The sequence below is a fragment of the Rhinatrema bivittatum genome, chromosome 13 (assembly GCF_901001135.1).
Source record: "Rhinatrema bivittatum chromosome 13, aRhiBiv1.1, whole genome shotgun sequence".
Lineage (NCBI taxonomy): Eukaryota > Metazoa > Chordata > Amphibia > Gymnophiona > Rhinatrematidae > Rhinatrema > Rhinatrema bivittatum.
Genome location: NC_042627.1, coordinates 6,764,692 through 6,787,324, shown reverse-complemented (window position 1 = coordinate 6,787,324; position 22,633 = coordinate 6,764,692). Strand labels below are relative to the sequence as shown.

Genomic DNA, 22,633 nt, shown 5'->3' with positions numbered 1-22,633 from the left:
ATATACTGTGGCAGGCATTTGGATAAAAGCACATCCCGATGGCTAGAGGAGTGATGGGCAACGTGCATGAGACAAAAGATGGGACAGGAAACCCAAATACCATGACAACTGGATGCCCTCCTTCTAATGTCATGAAAAGAAAGGCCACTCCTCGACATACATAATATAACGATTAGTAGTTTAAAACTGCCTTTTTTTCTTTTACTGGATAGGAATGTGCCCTCGCATTTGTTCACAAACATTTTGCTTCTATACTGATGCTGTATTTAAAATCCATTAGATAATTCTAGTTTTCAAATGCAACCCTTCAATTCAAAATACTGCACTCTAGACAACCAGTGGATTATTATTAATAACTCTATGCTGAATTATTGTCCAGTAAGTAAAATCTAACTTTAAAATAAAGTTAGGTGATCCTGGACTGCATTAGCACCAAAATGTAATGATTCTACCAATGCTCCCCTCCCATGTAATAAACATATCCCACTGTCCTGAACGCCTACCTGACTGGTGTCCTCGGGCTGCTGTTCAGGCGGCGCGGAGATCGGATCTTTGGCTGGAAGGAAAACCCCTCCTTAATACTTTCCAGTACCGAAGGAGCTACATAGGTGAACCCCTGAGAAAAAGAGAAGCAAAAGATGGAAGCTCTCTGCAGGTGACATTTACTTCTGGGTAAGTTCAAAGCAGGGAGTATGAAGAAGTGGTCCTGAAGCTCATACATTCAGATTTTTGGGTTGCTGCTTTTCAAGGTGCTACTTTGTAATTCTGCGTACAAGTTGGAAAGGATTTTAGATCAAGCAAGAATGCCTAGCAAACCTATGGGAATTATTAAAGCACATTACTTGGGAAGATACAGGCAGAGTTTGAAATGGGAAACAGCAGTTATTTCACTGCTATTCAGCACCACGCTCTGGACAGCTCCTGCAACCAGTTTAAGGGGGAAAAAAAAAAAATCAAGTGATGAATAATTCCAAATTCTTAGCACGGTTCACATTTTTTAAATTGCTGAAGGCAAATTTTCTTTTACAGCATCCTGACTGTTCATGGCATGCAATTCAGAGCAAATCTCAACCAATGCCACTTAACCCAGAGAACTCCTAGTGCTAAATGACTGTGCTAGTGCCTTCCGGTTTACGCTCGTTTGCCCATTCACAAGACAAGTGAAACATGACAAGGCTGTAAGCATCAACTACCATGAGATATTGACTAGCGGGAAACTAGAGGAATATCGCTGCTCAGATAGAATTTTTGAAAAGTATGTCAGAGGACTGCCAAAAAAAAAAAAAAAAAAAAAAGAGTTCAAATGTGGCCTTCCTGAGAAATGAGAAAGTTGCTGATGGTATTGCAAATTTGCTTAGAAGGAGTACCCTGCATTTGTCCACACAGAACCTCACCTGCCACTATCTCAGGATATTTATTTCTTATTTGCATTTACATTCTGCCTTTCTAAACCTGTTATTCACTCGAGGCAGGTTACAGTAAATCTTCTATTGGATTTTACTAGCATTCAAGAGGAGAATTTCATGTTTAACATTTAAAGGCCTGATAAAATAGCCCGGCTTTTAGTTGCTTCCTGAAATGAGAGCAGTCCTGAATTTGTCAGAGCTCTTCTGGAAGGGAAATCCAAGAGATCTGTTGCAGGTGTCTGTTCTTTTTATTTCTTTTGTTAATGAAGTGGTTACGGATGCTCCAAGTGCCTTTCTACTCACATTATGTTTAGTGCCCCATTCATTTTTTTTTTTTTTTTTTTTTAAATCATCAGCAAAAATCAGAGCATTCTTTACACTTTCCCCAGATTAAAAAGAACTGACAAGTACCAACTGATTTATACTAGTGGACCAAAGCAGAAAAATATTAACCTCATAATGAGCTGCATATCCCACTTACCTATAATCTCTACAGATGCAGACATGCACATTGCCTTACCCTGTCTGCTGCAGTGCAAGGGAGAAATTTAACTTCCTTGAATCCTGTCACACAGGTCCAGACGCATGGGTTTACTCCGATTACTAAAGAATGGAAACAGAGGCCACACCTTTTGCTATGACATCACTGGTTGTTACCATGGCGCGGCTCCAGCAAGCCCCAGCAGTCCTATAATCAAAGCCATGAAGGATAAAGAGCTAACAAATTACTCTAAAGTAACCTATAAATACCATTTTATTTATTTTTATTTATGTATATTCTGCTTTTTGGCACTTCAAAGCAGAATACATTCAGGTGCTGTGGGCATTTCCCTATCCCCAGAGGGGTTTCCAATCTACCTGGGTGATGCATTAAGCTGTGGTAATGCTCCGACGTGCGTTACAGCTTCTATCATACATTATAAGCTGTATATCACATGATAGAGCACTACCGTGGCGATATCACACGATGTACGTGATAATTTGTATGGCCCTGCCTAGGTTCCCTCGCCTCTTAAAATGACCTGCTTTGCATGTGATTTGCATGCATGAATAATGCAAAAACATGCCATGAACATCATTAATTGGCGATTTTTGGATACGGTTACAATTTGAGGTAAATATTTTATTGCAGCCGACTGAGAAAGAAGTCAGCCGCAATCAAACACCACCACCGGGGGGGGGAATTGTCAAAAATGCAACACGGGTCCCGAGGCTCCCTCGATACATTTAAAGGGCCATACAAACTCTGAAAATTTCTGCAGCAAAAAGAAGTCGCATGGGGGGTCAGGGCTGTCTCCCAGCTCAATCCAGGGGCACCACTCAAAGTGGCCCTGACCCCAAAAGGCAAAAAGCAGAGTACGTGCCATGGCCCCCCCCAACCCAGTCTTCAACATCCAGCATCTCCCCCCCCCCATCCCAACAGACACCCCAAAATCACTGGGAATATAGTTCAGTGAAGACTGGGGTTCAGCGGGCCCCCTGAATCTCTGAAAGATGAATAAGCTCCCACGATGGGGCCCCGGGGCACCCCCCTTGCACACAGTTTGGTCAGCGCCAGTTTTCAAAATGGCGCCAACGTGACCGGGGCAAGGTCAGAGGATTGGACTTGCCACCTGAGCTGAGGTAAATTCCAAAAAATTGTCCCGAGTTCAATCCAAGGATTCACCAACAGAAACATCTGTACCGGCCAAAACAGGGGGATTTTGAGGAGTCCCCATGGAAGATTTAGCTTTCCCACAGACTGAACAAGAAAGGTTGGCAATACTGCTAGAGCGCCGGCTCCCACAGGCTGAACAGCATTCACCGTATTTATCAGATATTCCCTGCGGTGGTTTAAAAAATGGCACAGAATAAAAAAAAAAGGTTAGAGAGGTTCTCAAACAGTCCAAAACTGCCTCTCCACCACCCCCCAAGAAAAAAACTCACCGTTTTCCAGTGGGTTAAGTCAGCCACTGCCAACGAAAACTGCCCAGCACAGCTAAACGCTCTTTTTTTCAAAACTAAGAGAAAGGCAAAAATCAGAGAGGCAGTGGGGATAGAGGGTTGGAGGCAGGGAAGAGGGAGAGGGAAAGAAGCAGAAAAAAAAAAAGTTCTTCACAAGGTATAAAATAATACCCCACCCTCTGGGACTGGGAGTTTCCTGGAAGTGATCACTAAACTGGTAACAAAAGGCAGCAGTCTGGCCCACAGTGTAGTAAATAAAAGGCTCTAAACATTCAATCAGGACGAGAATAAGCCCAAACCTGGGAGCCAGATATCCTGCCACCTGCTGGAGACAGAGAATACTGCCACCTGCTGGAGCTGCACCACGGTAACCACCAGTGATGATGTCACAGAAAAAGGCGGGTCCTCTGTCTCCATCTGCTGGTAGGGAGAGTAAACCCATGCGTCTGGACTGGTGAAGGATAATAAGGAAAACAAAGTAATGGATTTTGTCTATTACAAATGGACACGTTCAGTGATTGCTGAATCATAGAAAGCACCTGGATTTTACAGAGAACTATATGCTAAACAAGCATACTTAGTGTCTCCTGCAGCAATGTCTTCAAAATTAACTGAGTGCACAGAGGAAAAATCATTTGCCCTTTTTAGGTCACATTTCGAGCTAAGGTGTCAGGAAACCGGAGCACATAAAAGGGCAGCCAAGGCTGGTCTCTGTGGCTATACAGAACGTCAGAGGGGATCTGATCAGTTCCTCTAGGAGGGGTTTACCGGGAGCTATCGGGGACTTTTTCACATTTAACTTGATGGCTAGAATAAGGGGTCAGCCATTAGGTTTAAAGAAAAGGAAGTTTAAGCTGACAGCAACGAATGTATGGGACATGATGCCACTTAAGGCAGATCTAGTCACGTTGGTCATTTCTGAACACAAAGCTGCAAGAGTTCCAGGATTACTTCGGAGTCCTCTAGTCCGATGAGATCTGAACAGACAAGGACTGATTGAAGAGATTGCTCTGGTCACCTACTTAGGCTGAGAAAGGACATTTTCCCCCAGGGAACATTTAACTGACAAAGGCAATAGGGTTTTTGCATCACCCAAAAACACTCATCCAGATGTGGTTAGTCTTAAACCAGATAACTGGCTGGATTGTCTCTCCTTACCCAAGCAACTCTCGGGAAGTTTCTGTAAAGGAAGCAATGAATAAGGAAGGAAGCTGGAAGAGAAGCCGGGGGAATGCAGCGCGACACCCACCAGAAATGCCTGATTAGCACTTTCACTGATGGAGATGTCATCGGGGCTGTCCACTGGTGTCTGGCGTGTAAAACGTGTGTCAAACTGGCTGACGTCCTCATCCGACTGCTGTAGAAAGATTACACATTACTATTACCATTTAGGAGGACAAGGATTATTATTGTGATTGGAGGAACCAGGAAGTATTATGATTATTATTATTGGCAGAAACAAGTATAATTACATTACTGGAAGGAAATATTTGTATTACTAGGATGGGGGAGGGGAAACAAGGAGTATTATTATTGTTGGAAGGAGCCAAGAAGCAGTATTACTATTATTGGTGGGGATAAGAAATAGTACTATCAAGGAGGACCAAGGACTTTAATTAATTTGTTATTATTAAAAAGTGTTTGTATCCATGAACTTAGCCATTATAAAATGATATCCTGCGCGCTACCCTACCCCATTTAGTCTAATTGTGGATTCATTACTTATCCCGTTACGCATTATGACATAGCATAGAGCGTCTTCCCACCATTACGACTTAGATGCAATGTCGGGCACAAGGTTAAAGGCCGAGCCACTCGGGTGAGGTTATTTTCCCCACCTGGATTGTGGCACTGCTATTTCTGGTTGGCCGAGTTGGCTTTCTTTGCAGGACTATCTGAAACAATGGTAGCACCTGAGGGCTGTCTTAGGACAGTGCCTATAGATTAGGGTTTTCTGTCACCAGCAATGGGCAATACCATGCCTGAAACAATTAAGTTAGAGGGGAGAAGGCACTGGAGGTCAGTGGGTGGGGGAACACCCCCTTCTCTTGGTTTTATCAACCCTCCTTTTTGAATCCTGAACAGGGGTTTTACCAGTATGGGTTTGAAGGGAGGATCAATCTTCCTGGCCAGCAGGTCATCCCAGTGGATGTGACGAAAGAATGGCTGCTTCTGAAGGAGAGAACAGGGAAAATGACGTCTGGCCAAACAGTAAATCAAACTAAAACAGAAAGGTTCACAGTTTACATACAAGCACACAATGATCCTATTTTCTCAAAGTATTGTAAAACCAATATGTGATTGTACACTGGATTATTTCTTTATTTACAAAATGTATAAAACTGCTCATCAACCATTTCTAGGCGACAATCTTTACCATACATTATCATATAAAGTACATTATATGAAGTATACAAATAACTAAAACAAACACGGACCAATAAAACAGATACGTAAGCATGAGAGCAGCTGACGCATTCTCTCTGCTTGAACTCTTCCCATGGATAAACCCAGGCAGGCTTCCAATACCTTTCACAAGCAGGAAAATCACTCAAACATAAAAGAAGTGAAAGAGCAGCGTGTAAGTCCAGGAGCAGCTCTGAATCACCAGGTCTCTCACCAGGCTGACAAAGCCCCTCAACTCTCATCCTAGCATTCTCTTGAACAGGGAGAAGAGAATTGCGAGAGGGCACAATATCCTTGTCCAAACAAGATACAAGGTCATGTAAAGGTCTTGCAGGGGAGCTAACATGAACAAGCTTCGGGGTGTTTTAGACAGAGCTTTTTACACTGAGCATGGGAAAGCTATGGTGAACATTTCCAGAGAAGGCTGTCCTGCATATATTCCTGCACACATTTAAGATGGGGTCAAGAGCTCACAAAAACAAGGGATTGAGATGATCTGCTTTGATTTAAGGTGCTGCTCCAGGGATAGACCATCGCAGGGCCATGAATAAAACTCTTCCACTGGGAGACACTGAACTTAAGCTAAGTGTGCTGCTTTCTACCGTCCCCAGATCACCATTAGGGAGCTGCTGACGTCAGCTGCAGAAGCTGAGCACAGTGGACTTTTGCTCTCCCTTTGTTAGATATACATTGTCATGATGTTAAATTACCTTTGGTATGTATTGCTTTTATATTGCTTTGTGTTTTGTTTTATACTGCTTTCTTGTGTTTTTTAGTCAGGAAATGCAATCTATAAGTTTTTAATTTAAGTATGGGAGAATGAGATGGCTAAAATCTTACTGGGTGAATGCTACCATGTGTTTTGCACAGGAACCATGTGTGTATTTGGTGAGGCAGGAGAGAAGCACAGAAATCCCTTTTTTTTTTAAATTTTATTTTAAGAAAGCCTTTTATAACCTGAAAAAAGGATCTGCCCATTGCATTTAGCCTCCTTCCTTCCCAGGGAGACATACATCAGTGAAGAATGCACAAAACTCAACAAAGCCTAAATCGAACCTGTATGTCAGCTGCGTCTGGAGCGCCTCCGCCAAGCCTCTGGGCCGGATTCCTCTTCAGGAGCTGGGGAGGAAACATGGCGATAATGAAAGGGGTGTGCTGAGGCAATGACCAGGTCGCTTATTTCCTTCCTGGCAGCTGACCTGCATCAGAGCATGCGGTTCTTCGGAGGAGAAACCCTTTAAAAGCAGCAATTCTAACTACCGTACATTCCTGAAAATATCAAACATACCCGCTTCCTCTTTGGGACTTAGTCCTCAATCTCTTGTTTTGCCCTATTATATTTCACATATTTTCCCATAATTTTCTAAATAAAAAAACTATGGCTTTTATTCCGACTGCACACCACTTTAAAAAGTTTCCTCGAGTCCCTCTTCCATGCTGTATTCACGCTTTGCATGCAGGAATGTGATGTCTGCATGGTCTCTGATAAAGATCGGCACAGTAACCCCTGAATAATGTCGGCTCCACAAAGTGCCAAGGGTAAGCAGGAGGAACTTTGCTCCTCGCCAACAAAGCTGACATCAGACTAACAAAACTTAATGATCTGGTCGGTATTAATTACACATGAGGCAATAATCAAAACTGCCCAGTACTTGTACCTGCAGAGTTTGCACCAATAATCAAAGCAATTGCCTCCAGAAAAACTTACTTAGAGAGACTGGGCCTGCTTTCTGGGCATGAAATTCTTCTGTCAGGAACTATGCACAAAGGAGGAATTTTTCTAAAGGAATTAGGTACATATTTTGGTTTGACACGCATGGGTCCTTTTGAAAGTTACCTCCTTACGTTCTGGCAATCCGATCTACATATAAGGATCTTCTCTCTGTTCCAGAATCCACACTGCTGCACGCCGTGCAGATTTATCTGCAGACAGGTTGGGCAATATTCAAAGCCCCCACTTTTGTGGGCAAGATGCATTTTTAGCGGCATAAAAAGCTTTGAATAGTGCCCTCACAGGAGAAAATGTTCCAAAGTCCCTAGGTCTTCTTATTCGTGCACTTTAAACCAGTGCTTCATGGGCAGGGCTTTCCCCGTTCACAACTGCCTGGGGAACCCCCAGAGATTTGCATCTGCTGTTTTCCCTTCAGAACAACATGCCACGTTTTGAAAATGCAAATCTACGTGCATTATTACCTCCTCCAACCTAACCCTGCCTCCGAGCACACCTATCTTTTCCACAGGCTAAAAGTGCACCCGTTGTTGATCCCTGCACAGGTCTTTACCCACAGAAAGAATGGGCAAATTTCCAGAAAGCCTATTTTAAAATGACCTTCACCCTGAAAAATATTAAAAACTAGAACCACTCATTATTTCCTTATAACAGGGAAGGATACCTTCATATTTGCTTTTGAGTTATATGTTTAGATTTTTGTATAGTATATTGAGAAATGTACTGTTGATGATCTGACATATTTCTCTTCTATAATTGATTTTTGCACCTATTGCATGACAAGCGGATATTGCTGTCTGTATTGTTTTAAAAAATTGAATAAATTAAAAATTAATAAAAATAAATAAATAAATAAATAAAAAACTAGAACCGCAGCTTTAAACAGGCAGAAAAAGAAACATTTCTAGCTTGCGCCAGACTATGTGTATATGGAGACACGCGTGTGCATCTGCATGTACCTGGAAGCATGCATGTGTTCATCTGTATATCCATGTGAGCATGTCTGGACGTACTTGTACTTGTATGGGGGGAAGCAACTGCTGCCTTCACTTACAGGATGAGTGACAGCCGTCCCTGTTTCCGCCCTCTTCCTCCACCCAAGTACCTTTTTCAGAAGTTCCCGGGCGTCAGGCGTCAGGTATGGGGGCAGGATGAGCTTCCCTTTCAGGATCCGGTCTATGGTTTTCTTGCGGTTTTCTGCGGTGAACGGTGGCTGAGCAGGGCAAAGAGAAGTGGATGAGCATTCTCTGACCATCACAACCCACTGAGAGTCCCAGCGAGAGTCCCCACTGTTTACAGCATCCTCTCCCCCATGCAAGCATACGCAACATTCACTTTGCTTCTTCCAGGTGTAAAACATGGACCTATTTTGTTCCTTTAGATTCCTCTTTGAGTTTGTGCCATTCTGTGCCTCTCTGCACTTAATGCATCTTTATCTTCAATAAGGCAGTGCACGGAAGGGCAAGATGCACGGAAATCAAGGTTAACAAAAATGAAAACCAAAAATATATATATATTACAACCAAATCAGATCAAAGGATTTGGTTGTATATTTTATTTTGTGGTCAAATTACTCAACCTACTTTTAAGAGTGTAAATACTTTTGAAAATCAGACTTTAAGCCCGCTCGCGTAGGGGCCCTAGCTGTACCTGAACTGTAACTCGCCTTCAGCTCAGTTTTGGAAAGGAGTAGCCTAGTAATGAGAGGAGCTGGGATTCAAAGCTTGCCGACTCTCCTTGTGACCCTGGGCAAGGCATTCACCCACCATCGCCTTAGGTATAAACTTAGATTGAGAGCCCTCTAGTGAGGGGGGAAATATCTGCTATACCTGAACGTAACCTGCTTTGAAGTGATTGACCAATGACAAGAGCTGGAAATAAAATCATAGAAAAAAAAAAATATCTGTTTTGCTCCTGAAATCTAGAACAGCTTCTTTCCCGCACTCAGCAGATGACTCAGTCCCATTTTGAGATCCCGGCTGAACATATCCGGCCCTCTCTCATAAGAACATGCCATACTGGGTCAGACCAAGGGTCCATCAATCCCAGCATCCTGTTTCCAACAGTGGCCAATCCAGGCCATAAGAACCTGGCGAGTACCCAAAAACTAAGTCTATTCCATGTAACCATTGCTAATGGCAGTGGCTATTCTCTAAGTCAACTTAATAGCAGGTAATGGACTTCTCCTCCAAGAACTTATCCAATCCTTTTTTAAACACAGCTACACTAACTGCACTAACCACATTCTCTGGCAACAAACTCCAGAGTTTAATTGTGCGTTGAGTAAAAAAGAACTTTCTCCGATTAGTTTTAAATGTGCCCCATGCTAACTTCATGGAGTGCCCCCTAGTCTTTCTATTATCCGAAAGAGTAAATAACCGATTCACATCTACCCGTTCTAGACCTCTCATGATATTAAAGACCTCTATCATATCCCCCCTCAGTCGTCTCTTCTCCAAGCTGAAAAGTCCTAACCTCTTTAGTCTTTCCTCATAGGGGAGCTGTTCCATCCCCTTTATCATTTTGGTCGCACTTCTCTGTACCTTCTCCATTGCAATTATATCTTTTTTGAGATGCGGCGACCAGAACTGTACACAGTATTCAAGGTGTGGTCTCACCATGGAGCGATACAGAGGCATTATGCCTTTGGTTCATTTCTATTTGGTTTCAAGCTCTCAGTGACCCTCCACTCTTACTCTTTTCATCTTTTCTCTGACACTGTTTTGTTGCATTTCCCCCAAGAACCAACCCCATTCTAAGATAGTCATCTGCAAAATGCTTAAGAAATGTGTACTGCAGGGTAAGAATTATACTGCTGGTTAATCGGGGGCTCGTTTCAGTGCCCAAGGTGGGAGAAGAGAACTTGCCGATCCTGTGAGCATGTCGTACATGAGCGCGCCGAGGCTCCACCAATCTACGGCTCGGTTGTGTCCGCTGTGGACCAGAATCTCTGGAGCCCTGCGGGGCAGAAACAGACAGACAGGGATAAAAACAGGAGAGGGACTCTAATAAAAACAACCCACACCTTCCACAGTCTTCCCAAACATCTGACAGGGTCACCCGTGTACCAGTAACGGCCGAACAAAGTGGCACCACAATGTGAAAAATCTTCCTCTCAAAAAGACTGAAAGTGGGGGCGGATAGGGTCCTCTAACATCGGGGTGTATGAAGCCCAGGACTGAAGGAATAACTCCTCACTTATAACAGGAGGGTGAGTGTGAGAAGAGCAGCAGCTCGGAAGGCCTCCAAAGACGTTGTATTAGCAGACTTCAGTAATATTACCTACATGTATTCTATCGTCCCGCAAAACGTGTGCGTGACAGCTCCGTCATGGATAGACTCCTTGCACAAGCCGAAGTCCGTCAGCTTTATGTGCCCTGAAAGAAAACAGAAGGTGAAGGAAGATTTGCTCCCGTCCTTGATCATCAAGGCAGAAGAATGCTATCTCCACAGAGAGCACTCCCTGACTGCCTAGAAGTCTCTCTCCACTTCCGCTCCCCCGTCTCCTCTCTCTGGCCCTATTCCTCCTTCTCGCTGACTTTTACTTGGTTTTAGTGGTTTCTATACTTCTTTTCTTCTCTTCCTCACAGGGGCCTTTTGCTGTCTCTGTACTGAGGCTGTACCGAAGTGAGATTCTGTGAGCAAACAAAAAAAAAAAAAAAGATATCAAGACACCCGCTTGGAAAGAGTGAGATGGAGAGATGGACTGTCCCCTGCCCTGAGGGTGGGTGGGTGGGAGAAGCCGTCCAACCCCCGCAGGGCCACTGCAAGGGCCGGGCGCTGGGACTCCTTTATCACCTTTTTATTCGGTCTGTGAATCCGGGCACACGAAGCATAAAAGGGAAGGGGGGGTCACCAACGGCAACTCTCGCCTGAGGTGCCATTTTGTCCCGTGAATTTCCTACCCGCCCCCTTGCCCTGAGGATGGGGGGAGGAGGAAAAGGCCGCCCAGTCTATACCTTGGCTGCTCAGCATTATATTTTCAGGTTTCAGATCTCGGTAGATGATGCCATTGGAATGAAGGTGGCCCAGGGCTAGAGTGATCTCACCGAGGTAGAAACTGCAAGAGGTAATGCACAGCAATTATACCCAAGAACAACTTCTATAACCCAGCTCTTTTATTAGGCTGAACTATAGTGGATGGTGAGGGTGGGCTACATGTTTGGGGGTGGCAGGCTAGGTCGGGGGCTAGGCTGTGGCGAATGGATGTGGTGGGGGAGGCAGGGACGCAGGAAGACGAGATTAAGAGTGCTGGCCGAAGGCTGGACTGGGAGCATTGGCTGCAGGGAACAGGACTAGGAGCATCTGCTGGGAGACAGGAATGCTGGCTGGGGAAGTAGGAGCACCGGGAATGTCGAATGTGGGCAGGGACAGAAGTGCTGGTTGGGGGCCCTGGCAGGACGAGTTTTGGGGGGATGGGCTGTATAAGAGATCTGGAAGATCTCAGTCACACTTACCATGCCGTGTCCTCCAGGAAAATCCCTTCCCGTTCAAGCTGCATAAAGAGCTCGCCACCTGTACAACCAGAGGAGGACCCAGTGATTGTTGTGCTAGAAAGTGGGATTCAGCCCACCAGCCGGGCCCATCGTGTTAAACATGAAAGGTTCATTGAACTTTAAGAGAACTTTATGGATACAAACAACCTGATCATGTTTGGCATTAGGAGTACGGCAGCAAGCCAAATTTCGGCTGAGCATTATATGCTGCCCCCCCCAAGGATCAGAACTGTAAAACTGATCAGGGCTAAAGTCATGCTATTGGCACCTGGATGGCCCATGGCTCTGTGCACCCATCTTAGTACCACGTGTGGTGTGCACCCCTAAAATACCGCAGGGTTCACAGAGGCGACAGCTTTCTCAGAATACAAAGCTTTGTGCAAGGAAATTTCCAAGCGCCATTTACCCAGGGACAAAGGCTCTTTGAAAATTGTCTGCCCTGCCCCTAAGTAGTGGAGGCATTTCTGGATATATGGGAAGCAGAGAAGGAGACATTTTTACCTGTTAATCTTTTTCCCATGAGCCCCTGCTACCTCAGTCCGTACAGGTGGTTTGCGGCTCCATGTCAGCAGACGGAGGCAGAGCACATGGTTTCTCTCCATGACATCTTCGCCACTCCACAGAGGTGGTGCAGTACTGAAACAAATCCCTGACAAAATACTGAACCAGATTATACCAGACAGAATGATCAATCATAAATTTCAAAACCTTTAGAGAGAAAAGTCCTCTTATCTGGAAAAAAAAACCTGCTCCAACAAATGAAATCAAGACAGAAAAAAACAAGAAGCAGAACAAAACCAGAAGGTGACAATCAGCATCTGACAAACCTTCCTATAAAATATAAACATATTTCCTATAAAATATACACATATTTCAGACATAGATCTGCATAAAAAGGCCCAGCTTCCTTGGGGGGCCCTGGACTGGTATAGCAGGAATCATGGAAAGACAATTAAACAGGTAAAACGTTTATCCTTCCATTTCATCCTGCTACACCAGGCCGATGAGTCCGTACAGGTGGGAAGTACCAAAGCCCCACTAATCAGAGAGGGAGGAAGGAAGAGCTGCATTGAGAATCCCAGCCTCATCAACTGAGTTCTCTACCAAGCACATCCAAATCTTTAATGTTTTGCAAACAAATACAAGGATGACTAAGCAGCCACTTTGCAAAATCTGCTGGCACGAGGGCCACTGCTTTTGCCCAAGACGATGATTAGGCTCGAGTAGGATGGAGTGAATGATGTCAGGGTTCTGCCACCCTGAGCATGTACGCCAAAGAAATTGTATCCCCAATTCATCTCGCTAAAGTCGTCTTAGATCCCACCCCCCCTCACGGGGCACACAGAACACCCCCACAGATGGCCTGTTTTATGAAAAGAGTTAGTAATTTCCAGATACCCAATGAACATCCAACAGGTTACTACCATAAGGAACTTGCTGGGTAGACTGGATGGACCATTTGATCTTTTTACTCCATCATTACTATGTTACGACGAACCTCTTAGATCTGTTGGTGCTCCGCCACTCATCCTTTGAAAAAGTCAGCAGAGAATCAGACTGATACAAATGAAACACCAACATCACCCTAAAAAAACCAGAATCGGGCGATATGATCAGCAAAGGAACCCTGCCAGCTAAAGCTTGTATCTCAGCAGGTTGCCACCAGGAAAACAGCTTTCAAGGTAAGATCCTTAAGAGAAATCTGCTTTAATGGGTTCAAAGGGAGGGTGCAACCTTTTTGCCCCTTGAAGAGAACAAGAAAGATTCAGATGAGCTGTAATGGAAACACCACGAATAGGGCCCCATAACAAGAAATGGCTGCAACTTGCACCCTCAAAAGATCGTAGGGCCAGTCCCTTCTCTAGTCCCATTTGAAGAAAGGCCAAAATGTAAGGGATATCAGAACAAAAAGGAAAAACTGCACAATCCTTGCAGAAAGCCTGAAAAAGTGCCAGACCAAAATACAATCCAAGGAAGTGGAATTCTCCCAGGCCTTCAACAGGACTGAAATTACCAAGGAACAGTAACCTTATCATTGTAAGCACGACTGCTCAAGAGCTAAGCTTGTAAGATGAAATGGAGATGAGTCTTCCATGACAAGAAGATCCTGTACCAGAAGACTCCGGGCACTGGGGAGAGGATGGTTGATCCAAAGCCTTATTAAATCCACAAACCAAGATCTCAGAGGCCAATCTGGCACTCTCAGGACTACTCGATTGCTTTTCATTTCGATCTTACAAAGACGTCTTCCAATCAAGGAGCAAGGAGAAAACACAAAGAAGTGTCTGGCCAAGGCTGCACGACGAACGAACCTATGCCAATGGCATCAGCCTCCCTGCGCCAACTGAAATATGGTGGAACTTTGACATTCTTACAAGTTGTCATTAAGTCCATGTGGGACAGACCCCACCTTGGGACTACCTGCTGGAAAACGTCTTGGCTCAATTCCCACTCTCCTGGGTCAAGAAGATTCCTGTTGAGAAAATCAGCTTGAACATTCACCTGACCCACAATGTGGGCCACTGCTAAGTTCTACAGATTCTCTTCTGCCCAAGGAAAGAGCAAATTAATTTCCTCTGAGATGCCCCTACTTCTGGTGCCACCCTGCCTGTTCACGTGTGCCACCACCATGGCACTGTCAGAGTACTATTGCTCTGGTCTCCAGCCTGATGGCAGACCACGCCGCTTCTTTCAGAGACCAGTGACCCTGGACTATCTGATCCAGACAATGGGCTCCCCAACCAGAAAGGCTCATGTCCATCATGATTAGGATCCAAGTGGGGGGCGGAGAGGGAAACAAACTGATCCCCCCACATAAGGTTCAGAAGGAGCATCCACGACCAATGACCATCCTTTACTGATAAGACAGGATGAAGAACCTTGTAGTCCTGAGAAAGGGGAGACCAATGAGATAAGGAAGCTTGAAGAGGCCTCATATGAACCCTATCCCATGAAAGTAGATCCAAAGTGGCCACCATGGAACCGAGAAGCTGTACATAATCTCAGGCTCTGAGGACTGACCGAATAACAAAGGACCATACCTGACTGATCAACTTGACTTTCCTGTCTGTAGTAAGGTGCTTTGAAAATTCCCTCCAGATAGCCCAAAGATTGAGGTGGCGATTAGGCCCCTGGATGACCGAGACAACTCTCCCGACACAACTCCCACTTGCACACATGCTGTACCGAGGGTCCATGAGGACAATGCAGATCGCTTAGGGCCACGTGCTCCACAGCACTGCAAGCTCACCCCCACAAGCAGAAGTTGCCAGTAACTTACACCCCTCAGGCACTCACCCGATGCCAGAGCCTGCACAGACTCTCTTCTCTCCCTGCCTGAAGGGACACCATGGCCTGAAACAAGGTCTTCCATGCAACTCACAGCAATTTTTTGGTTCTTTCTTGCCTTAAAAGACACAGCAGGTTGCTGGGTTGGGGGGCTGCAGCAAGAGGGTCCTCGCCAAACAATGGCAAACACCCAAATTTCAAAAATTCCCTACTTTTATAATTATAAAAGGGAGAATCCTTCCCCCCCCACGACTCAATAAGAGTCCCCTCTGGTACTAGGAACCTCTTGGGTGGCCTCACTCGTCTGGATGTACCAGGGGCCCAGGCCTAGCTGCATCAGTGCTTCCCAAATACTCAGGCTGTACCACACGTGAGTCCTAATGGATTCTCTCTCCGTGATGAACCACCTCTATACAGTAGCAATGATGTCACGGAGGAACACAGTGTGCTCTGCCTCCATACGCCTGTACGGACTCACTGGACTGGTGTAGCAGGATGAAACAGAAGAGACAGATAAGGTAATGAATACAAGAAAGCACGCTGCTTTGCATTTAAGGAAAAAAGTATTTGCAAAAAACAGGTGTCAACCTCTGCAGGTACCTTTTCCCTAGGTAATTCTCAAAGAGAATGAACATCTGAACGTCCTTTTGAGAACTGATGCCAAGGCCACAGCTGATGTACCTGCTTACTTTCTAACTGCACCGGCATTCAAAACTTGCCCCCATGTTTAATTACTCATAATCATGGCTTTAAGCAGGCTCCATGGTACTTGCTCTGAGGCCTCATATAGAACACACAGATAGATACCTGTATATATCAACACATTGCACACCCTAAAATGTCCTAACACCCTCAACACTCTGAACTACCGAAAGATTAAACAGAATGATGGGAAGGAAACTACAACAGATTGAGTTCAGGAGTTACACTACATGCAACCCTGGAATTTAAGGCTTTTCCACAGTGTGCAAAGAGTCACACATCTGTTATTTATAAATGGGGCCAATGCAAGAGGTTTTTTTTTTCCAGTTTTAACCACTTTTTCTGAGGCTTTTTGGTCTGAGTTTCCTAGTTTTAGTTTTTGGGCTCTTGGATCAATCAGAACTTGCCTGTCTTCATTCACAGTTACCTGGAGATTTATCCTCACTCTTTTTTATGGTTTTTTTTAGCTTTTGGGGGTTTTTTTTTAATAGACATTTCAGCCATCACTGGAATACTCCTCTGGAACCTGCACACATCCTGAGCATGGCCATTAGATGGCGCTGTTGAGTGATGGCTGGAACTCCCTTCTTCCTAGACACTGTGAATGCTAACTCCCCAGCCCTGGTCAGCCTAAACGGGGAGAAGCTGCGTCTGAAACCCGAACATAGCTCTCCCACACACACTGCTGCTGCTGCTGGACCACTGGAGTGGCTTGTCCTGAAATTTCTGAAGGAATTTTATACTAACAAAACTTTTGCAGAGTGGATGACATTTTCTAAGAGATCACATGAAATGATACAATCTTTCATCCATCAGTTCTCACATATTATATCACCACATACACGGGAGCACACGCATGCTCAAACGCAGTCATCAAAAACTGCAGCCCTCCTGGAGTTTGGGATGGGATCAAGCTTTGAAAAAACCCCCAAAAACCTCTTTTACCATCTGCAAATCCACAGCCAGGAGCCCTGCATCAGGTAACCCTGGGCATTCTGAGGTCAGTTCTGAAATAGGGATTTTCTTGGGAAAGCTGGCCCATTTGAAACTGCCTAAAAGTACACCTAGGAGTGCATTTAACTAGCTTCAAAGGAGGCTGTTTTCCAGAACAAATCTGAAAGAAGTAAGTGCAGAGTTTGTGGGTCCTTTGTACCTGAGGAGCAATTCTGAAAGAGAAGTACATGTGGACTTTGCAACTTTAAAAATCTCTCCCTTTATACCTTAACTGCTGGAGGCACTCCGGAGCGGCAAGTACAAGATCCCTGTGGAGGGGACCACTAGGCAGTTACTTAGTCAGTTACACTTAATTATATGCTCTATATTCTTAATTGCTGGCAGTGCCCCTGCGTGGTAGGTACAGAGAATTACTAATGGTAAAGAGGAACAACCTCTAAGAAAGGAGAGAAAACCTCTGTCTTTATTTTATTCCTTAATCTCAAAGCAGCAGAGTCAGCTGTGTTGGAATGCTCCCCTATGATTGTATAATAGTGCTATTTTGTAACACTATAGGCCCTTCTCCAGATACGCCCTAATTTCCCACTGCTGGATAAGATATTCCTAGAGCGAGGCTAGAAGCAGAACAAGCAAACACATAACAAAATGTACATCAAGAATCCTCCTTGACAAGAGGCGTGATCATAAAGAAATCTATTCGGGGTTGTTGGTGTGAATTTGGGACACTGCTGCTTTAACCTAGAATATATCCCCAAAACATCAGTCAAGATGAACCCTAGAAAACAAGGGTCTGCTGGAAACGCTCCAAGTCACAGAAACGTGCTGGCAGAAAAAGACCCAAACTGCCCAGCTCTACAATCCCTCAGAGATCTCTTGTGCTCATCCCAGGCTTTCCCGACTGCAGATCCTGTCCTTGCCTCCACCGTCTCCTCTGGGAGGCTGCTCCATGCATCCACTACCCTCTCTGTAAAGAAATATTTCCTTAGATTATTTCTGAGCTTTCCACCTTTTACCTTTCCATTAAGGCATGCGTCTTGTGCACTGATATCTCTGAGGTATTTAAATATCTATCATATCTCCCCTATCTCACCTTTCCTCTAGGGCATACTTGTTTAAGTCTTTCAAATCTCTTCCCAAATGCTTTACAATGAAGAAGAGCAACCAAAATGATAAATGGGATGAAATGGTTCCTCTATGGAGGAAAGGCTTAAGAGTTAGGGCTGTTCATCTTGGAGAAAAGATGGCTATGATAGAGGTCTATAAAATCTTGAGAGGACCAGAATGGGAAAATGTGGATCTGTTATTTACTCTTTCAGATAATACAAGGTCTAGAGGACACTCCGTGAAGTTAGCAAGTAGCACATTTAAAACAAATCAGAGAAAATTCTTTTTCACTCAACGCACAATTAAGTTCTGGAATTCATTGCCAGAGGATGTGGTTAAGGCAGTTAGTGTAGCTGGGTTTACAAAAGGGTTGGACAAGTTTCTGGAGGAGAAGTCCATAAACTACTATTAACCAAGCTGACTTGAGGAATAGCCGCTGCTTAGTACCAGTTTTTACTGTTTGGTTCTTCCCAGATACTTGTAACCTGGATTGGCCACTGTTGGAAACAGGATGCTGGGCTTGATGGACCCTCGGTCTGACTCAGTATGGCAATTTTTTATGTTTATAATTATTTTCCATGTTTGTCAGACAAAAATGGCAGCTCACCTTCAACATCTTAAAGTTTATTAGTAACAAAGAAGCAGGCGTGGCTATCAGGGACAATTTTTCAACTCGTTAAAGGTTTGCCTTTATCTTCATTCATTGCAAGTAATGTCATGTGATCTCTTTCTAGGACAAGTCCCTTTCAATAAGATTTTTGAAACCTCCAAATTAGGACACATGTGAAGGAGGTGTTTAAGGTACTTTTGAGTCTGGGTACTGCTAAAATTTGCAGACCAGAGAGAGGCCATCCTGGCTCAGCTCTTCTCCTCAGCCACCATGGCTTCCTCTGCCAGAACAGACAACTTAGCTCTGAAACTCCCCACATGTCCTAGATTTTCACAGTCCACTGAGCCTTTATCAGGTTGCAGTCATGAATATTACCCTGTCTTGTGAAGGGTTTAAATATCTAGGTATCAATATCATGAGGGCTTTCAGAGATCTTGTCATGAAAAATTATCTCCTGGCTATGGCACAGATTAAAAACCGTTTGGCAGGGTGGCAAGACTCTCCTGTCACTGTCCAGCAGGATAACTATAGTTAAGATGAATATCCTCCCACAGTTTATTCTCTTTCACCTGTCCTGCTCAGTGCTAAATGCCATTTTTAGGGTTAAATAGCATAATTTCTAATGCTAACTGGAATGGGAACCCCTCCCCCTCCCATTTCAGCCTACCAGTACTATGGGGACTGGCACATCCAAACTGGAGAAATTACTTACCTGATAATTTCGTTTTCCTTAGTGTAGCAGATGGACTCAGAACCAATGGGATGTATAAAAGCTACTCCCGAACCGGGTGGGAGGCTGCCCGTGACCCACTTAGTACTGCTCTTGCAAATGCTGTGTCTTCCTGAGCCTGAAAATCCAGGCGGTAAAACCTGGAGAAGGTGTGGATGGAGGACCGTGTCGTCGCCCGACAGATCTCGGCGGGTGACAACATCTTGGTTTCTGCCCAGGACACTGCCTGGGCTCTAGTAGAATGGGCCTTGACTTGAAAAGGCAGCAGCTTGCCTGCTTCTACTTAGGCCGCCTTGATAACTTTTTTGATCCAGTGGGCTATGGTTGCTCGAGAGGCTGCTTCCCCTTCCCTCTTCCCGCTGTGAAGGACGAATAGGTGGTCTGTTTTTTGTACGGGATCCGACATTTCCAGGTATCTGGATAGGAGCCTGCCGATGTTGAGGTGGCGTAGACTTTGAGCTTCTTCTGAATTCTTATGTTCATCTGGCGATAGTAGCGAGATGGTTTGGTTGATATGGAAGTGAGACACCACTTTGGGGAGAAATGACGGCACTGTGCGTAACTGGATGGTTCCCGGGGTGAGTCTGAGGAACGGCTCCAGGCAGGACAGTGCTTGTAGTTCGGATATACAACAGGCTGAACAAACTGCCAGCAGGAAGGCTGTCTTCAATGTTATAGTCGGAGTGACAGGCCGCGGAGAGGTCTGAAAGAGGCTCCTGCTAAGAAATCCAGGACCAGGTTGAGGTTCCAAAGAGGTACCGGCCACTTTAGAGGGGGTTGTATGTGCTTGACTCCTTTCAGGAAGTGTGAAACATCCGGGTGAGAGGCTATGGTGTCGCCCTCGCGATTGGATCCATAGCATGACAATGCAGCCACCTGTACCTTGATGGAATTGAGGGACAATCCCTTCTGTAGGCCGCTCTGTAGGAATTCCAAGATCGCAGGAATTTTGACTGAGCGTGGAATGATGTCGTGGTCCTCGCACCAGGCTTCGAATATTCTTCAAATCCTTATGTATGTTAGAGATGTAGAGAACTTGCGCGCTCGGAGTAGGGTGTCAATTAGAGCGGACACTCGGGGGCTGTTTCTTAGGCGAGCCCTCTCAATGGCCAGATCGTAAGAGAGAACCGAGCTGGATCCTCATGGAGGATCGGCCCTTGCTGGAGCAGGTCTCTGTGTGGAGGTAGTGGCAGGGGAGTCCCTGTCAGTAGTCTTCGCATGTCTGCGTACCACGGTCTTCTTGGCCAGTCCGGGGCCACAAGAAGTACTCGTCCCCTGTGTAGGCCAATCTTGTGAATGATGACGCCTAATAGGGGCCACGGTGGGAAGGCATACAGCAGAGTCTCCTGTGGCCAGGTCTGCACCAGGGTGTCGATCCCCTGGGACTGAGGTTCCCGCCTGCGACTGAAGTAACTGGGCATTTGAGCGTTGGACCGGTTTGCCAGAAGATCCATGGTTGGTGTTCCCCAACGGTTCACTATCAGTTGGAACGCTGCGGTCAATAGTTTCCATTCTCCTGGGTCTAGACTTTCTCTACTGAGGTAATCTGCCATGATGTTGTCTTTCCCGGCGATGTGGACGGCCGAGATCTCCTGGAGATTCCTTTCCGCCCACGACATTAGGGAGTCTATTTCCAGAGACACCTGTTGGCTTCTGGTTCCTCCCTGACGGTTGATGTAGGCCACTGTTGTGGCGTTGTCCGACATAACACTGACCGCTTTGTTTCAGAGTCTGTGCCCGAACCGCAAGCAGGCTAATCTGACTGCCCGGGCTTCCAGGCGATTGATGTTCCATCCCAACTCTTCTGCGTTCCACTGCCCTTGGGCAGTTAGCTCCTCGCAGTGTATGCCCCATCCTCGTAGGCTGGCATCCGTGGTGAGCAGGATCCAGGTCGCTGACGATAGTCTTGTTCCCTGGCTCAGGTGGTGGGACTTGTAGCCACCATCGTAGTTGGGCCCGAACTCTGCCCGGGAGCTGTAGACGTACGGCGTAGTTCTGGGACAGTGGATTCCATCGCGATAGCAGGGAGCGCTGTAGGGGTCTCATGTGAGCTCGTGCCCATGGTACTACCTCCAAGGTGGATGCCATGAAACCGAGGACCTGTAGGTAATCCCATGCTGTGGGGCGAGGTTCACTCAGCAGGGTTTGCAACTGTTTCCTGAGTTTTGATCTCCTTGTCGGTGTTAGGATGACCTCGTCTTCTTTGGTGTCGAATCGGACTCCTAAGTATTCTAGAGACTGTGAGAGCTGTAGACAGCTCTTGTTTGTGTTGACCACCCATCCGAGGCTCTCCAGTAGACTTTTGACTCTGTTGGTTGCCTGGTGGCTTTACTCTGAGGATTTCGCCCTGATCAGCCAAACGTCTAGATAGGATGGGATCCTCATACATCCTTTTCTCAGTGTTGCCGCCACCACCACTATGATCTTGGTGAACGTCCGGGGTGCTAAAGAAAAATGTTACCTAAAGGTTTCACTGAATAAAATCTATAAAAATGATTTGTCTTTATTTGTTTTTGAAGGTGGGGGTAAGGTAAACTTAAATGGCTTCAAGATTTGCCTTCTCCGATTGGACCGGGAAGAAACATGGGTTTTTTCCCCTTTTCCTTTTTATTAATGAATTCCAAACACAATCATATGAATAACCTGAAATTAAAGAAAACAACACAGCATATTTCCAACCAATAAACACGGAAAGACTACTAGTCAAGAAAAAGATGAAACAGTCAAGAGTGTTCTAAGAAATCCCCCCCAAAAATTGAGGATACCAAGGGAAAGATTTTTTAAAAAGAAAGGAAAAATACTCTTATAGCTGATCCGGGTACATACAGGGAACAAGTCATTTACTTCAGTACTATTGTATTATTAGCTATCTTAAAATCTACATAGACAAAAACCCGAAATGTAGTCTATTTACATTAGGGCTTCCCAAACCTGTCCTGGAGTCGGGTTTTCAGCGTATCCACAATGAATATGCATGAGATAAATGTGCATGCACTGCTTCCACAGCAGACAAATTTGATTTCATGCAAATTCATTGTGGATATCCTGAAAATCTGGGGATGAAACCACAACATCCACGGCAGGCTTATCGCTAACAAACATTTCTAAATGTCCAACATCCCAAAATTCAGAGCAATTTCCTTTATGTTTTACAAATATTTTGTATGGAAACTTCAGAAAGCAATCTGCACCAAGAGCAAGTCTTTTTAGCTGTAACTGCAAAGAAAGACCTCTTTTTAAATGGAGTCAGTCAGGACTCATTAG

At 45.1% G+C, this 22,633-nt stretch overlaps 1 protein-coding gene across 5 annotated transcripts in view; it reads right to left on the bottom strand.

The window, feature by feature from the left end:
* RPS6KB2 (ribosomal protein S6 kinase B2) overlaps nt 1-22,633 on the bottom strand; it is a 34,225-nt gene that overhangs the window by 2,497 nt on the left and 9,095 nt on the right. For 4 of the 5 annotated variants that reach the window (XM_029575995.1, XM_029575992.1, XM_029575994.1 and 1 more), the window contains exons 6-14: nt 11,943-12,000; nt 11,445-11,545; nt 10,772-10,862; nt 10,353-10,443; nt 8,591-8,698; nt 6,813-6,875; nt 5,445-5,522; nt 4,600-4,707; nt 504-616 (exon numbers count right to left, since the gene is read on the bottom strand). In XM_029575995.1, coding sequence (XP_029431855.1) covers nt 504-616; nt 4,600-4,707; nt 5,445-5,522; nt 6,813-6,875; nt 8,591-8,698; nt 10,353-10,443; nt 10,772-10,862; nt 11,445-11,545; nt 11,943-12,000 — 811 coding nt within the window. The remainder of the gene's footprint in view (nt 1-503; nt 617-4,599; nt 4,708-5,444; nt 5,523-6,812; nt 6,876-8,590; nt 8,699-10,352; nt 10,444-10,771; nt 10,863-11,444; nt 11,546-11,942; nt 12,001-22,633) is intronic. The other variant, XM_029575996.1, reaches the window with a different exon arrangement.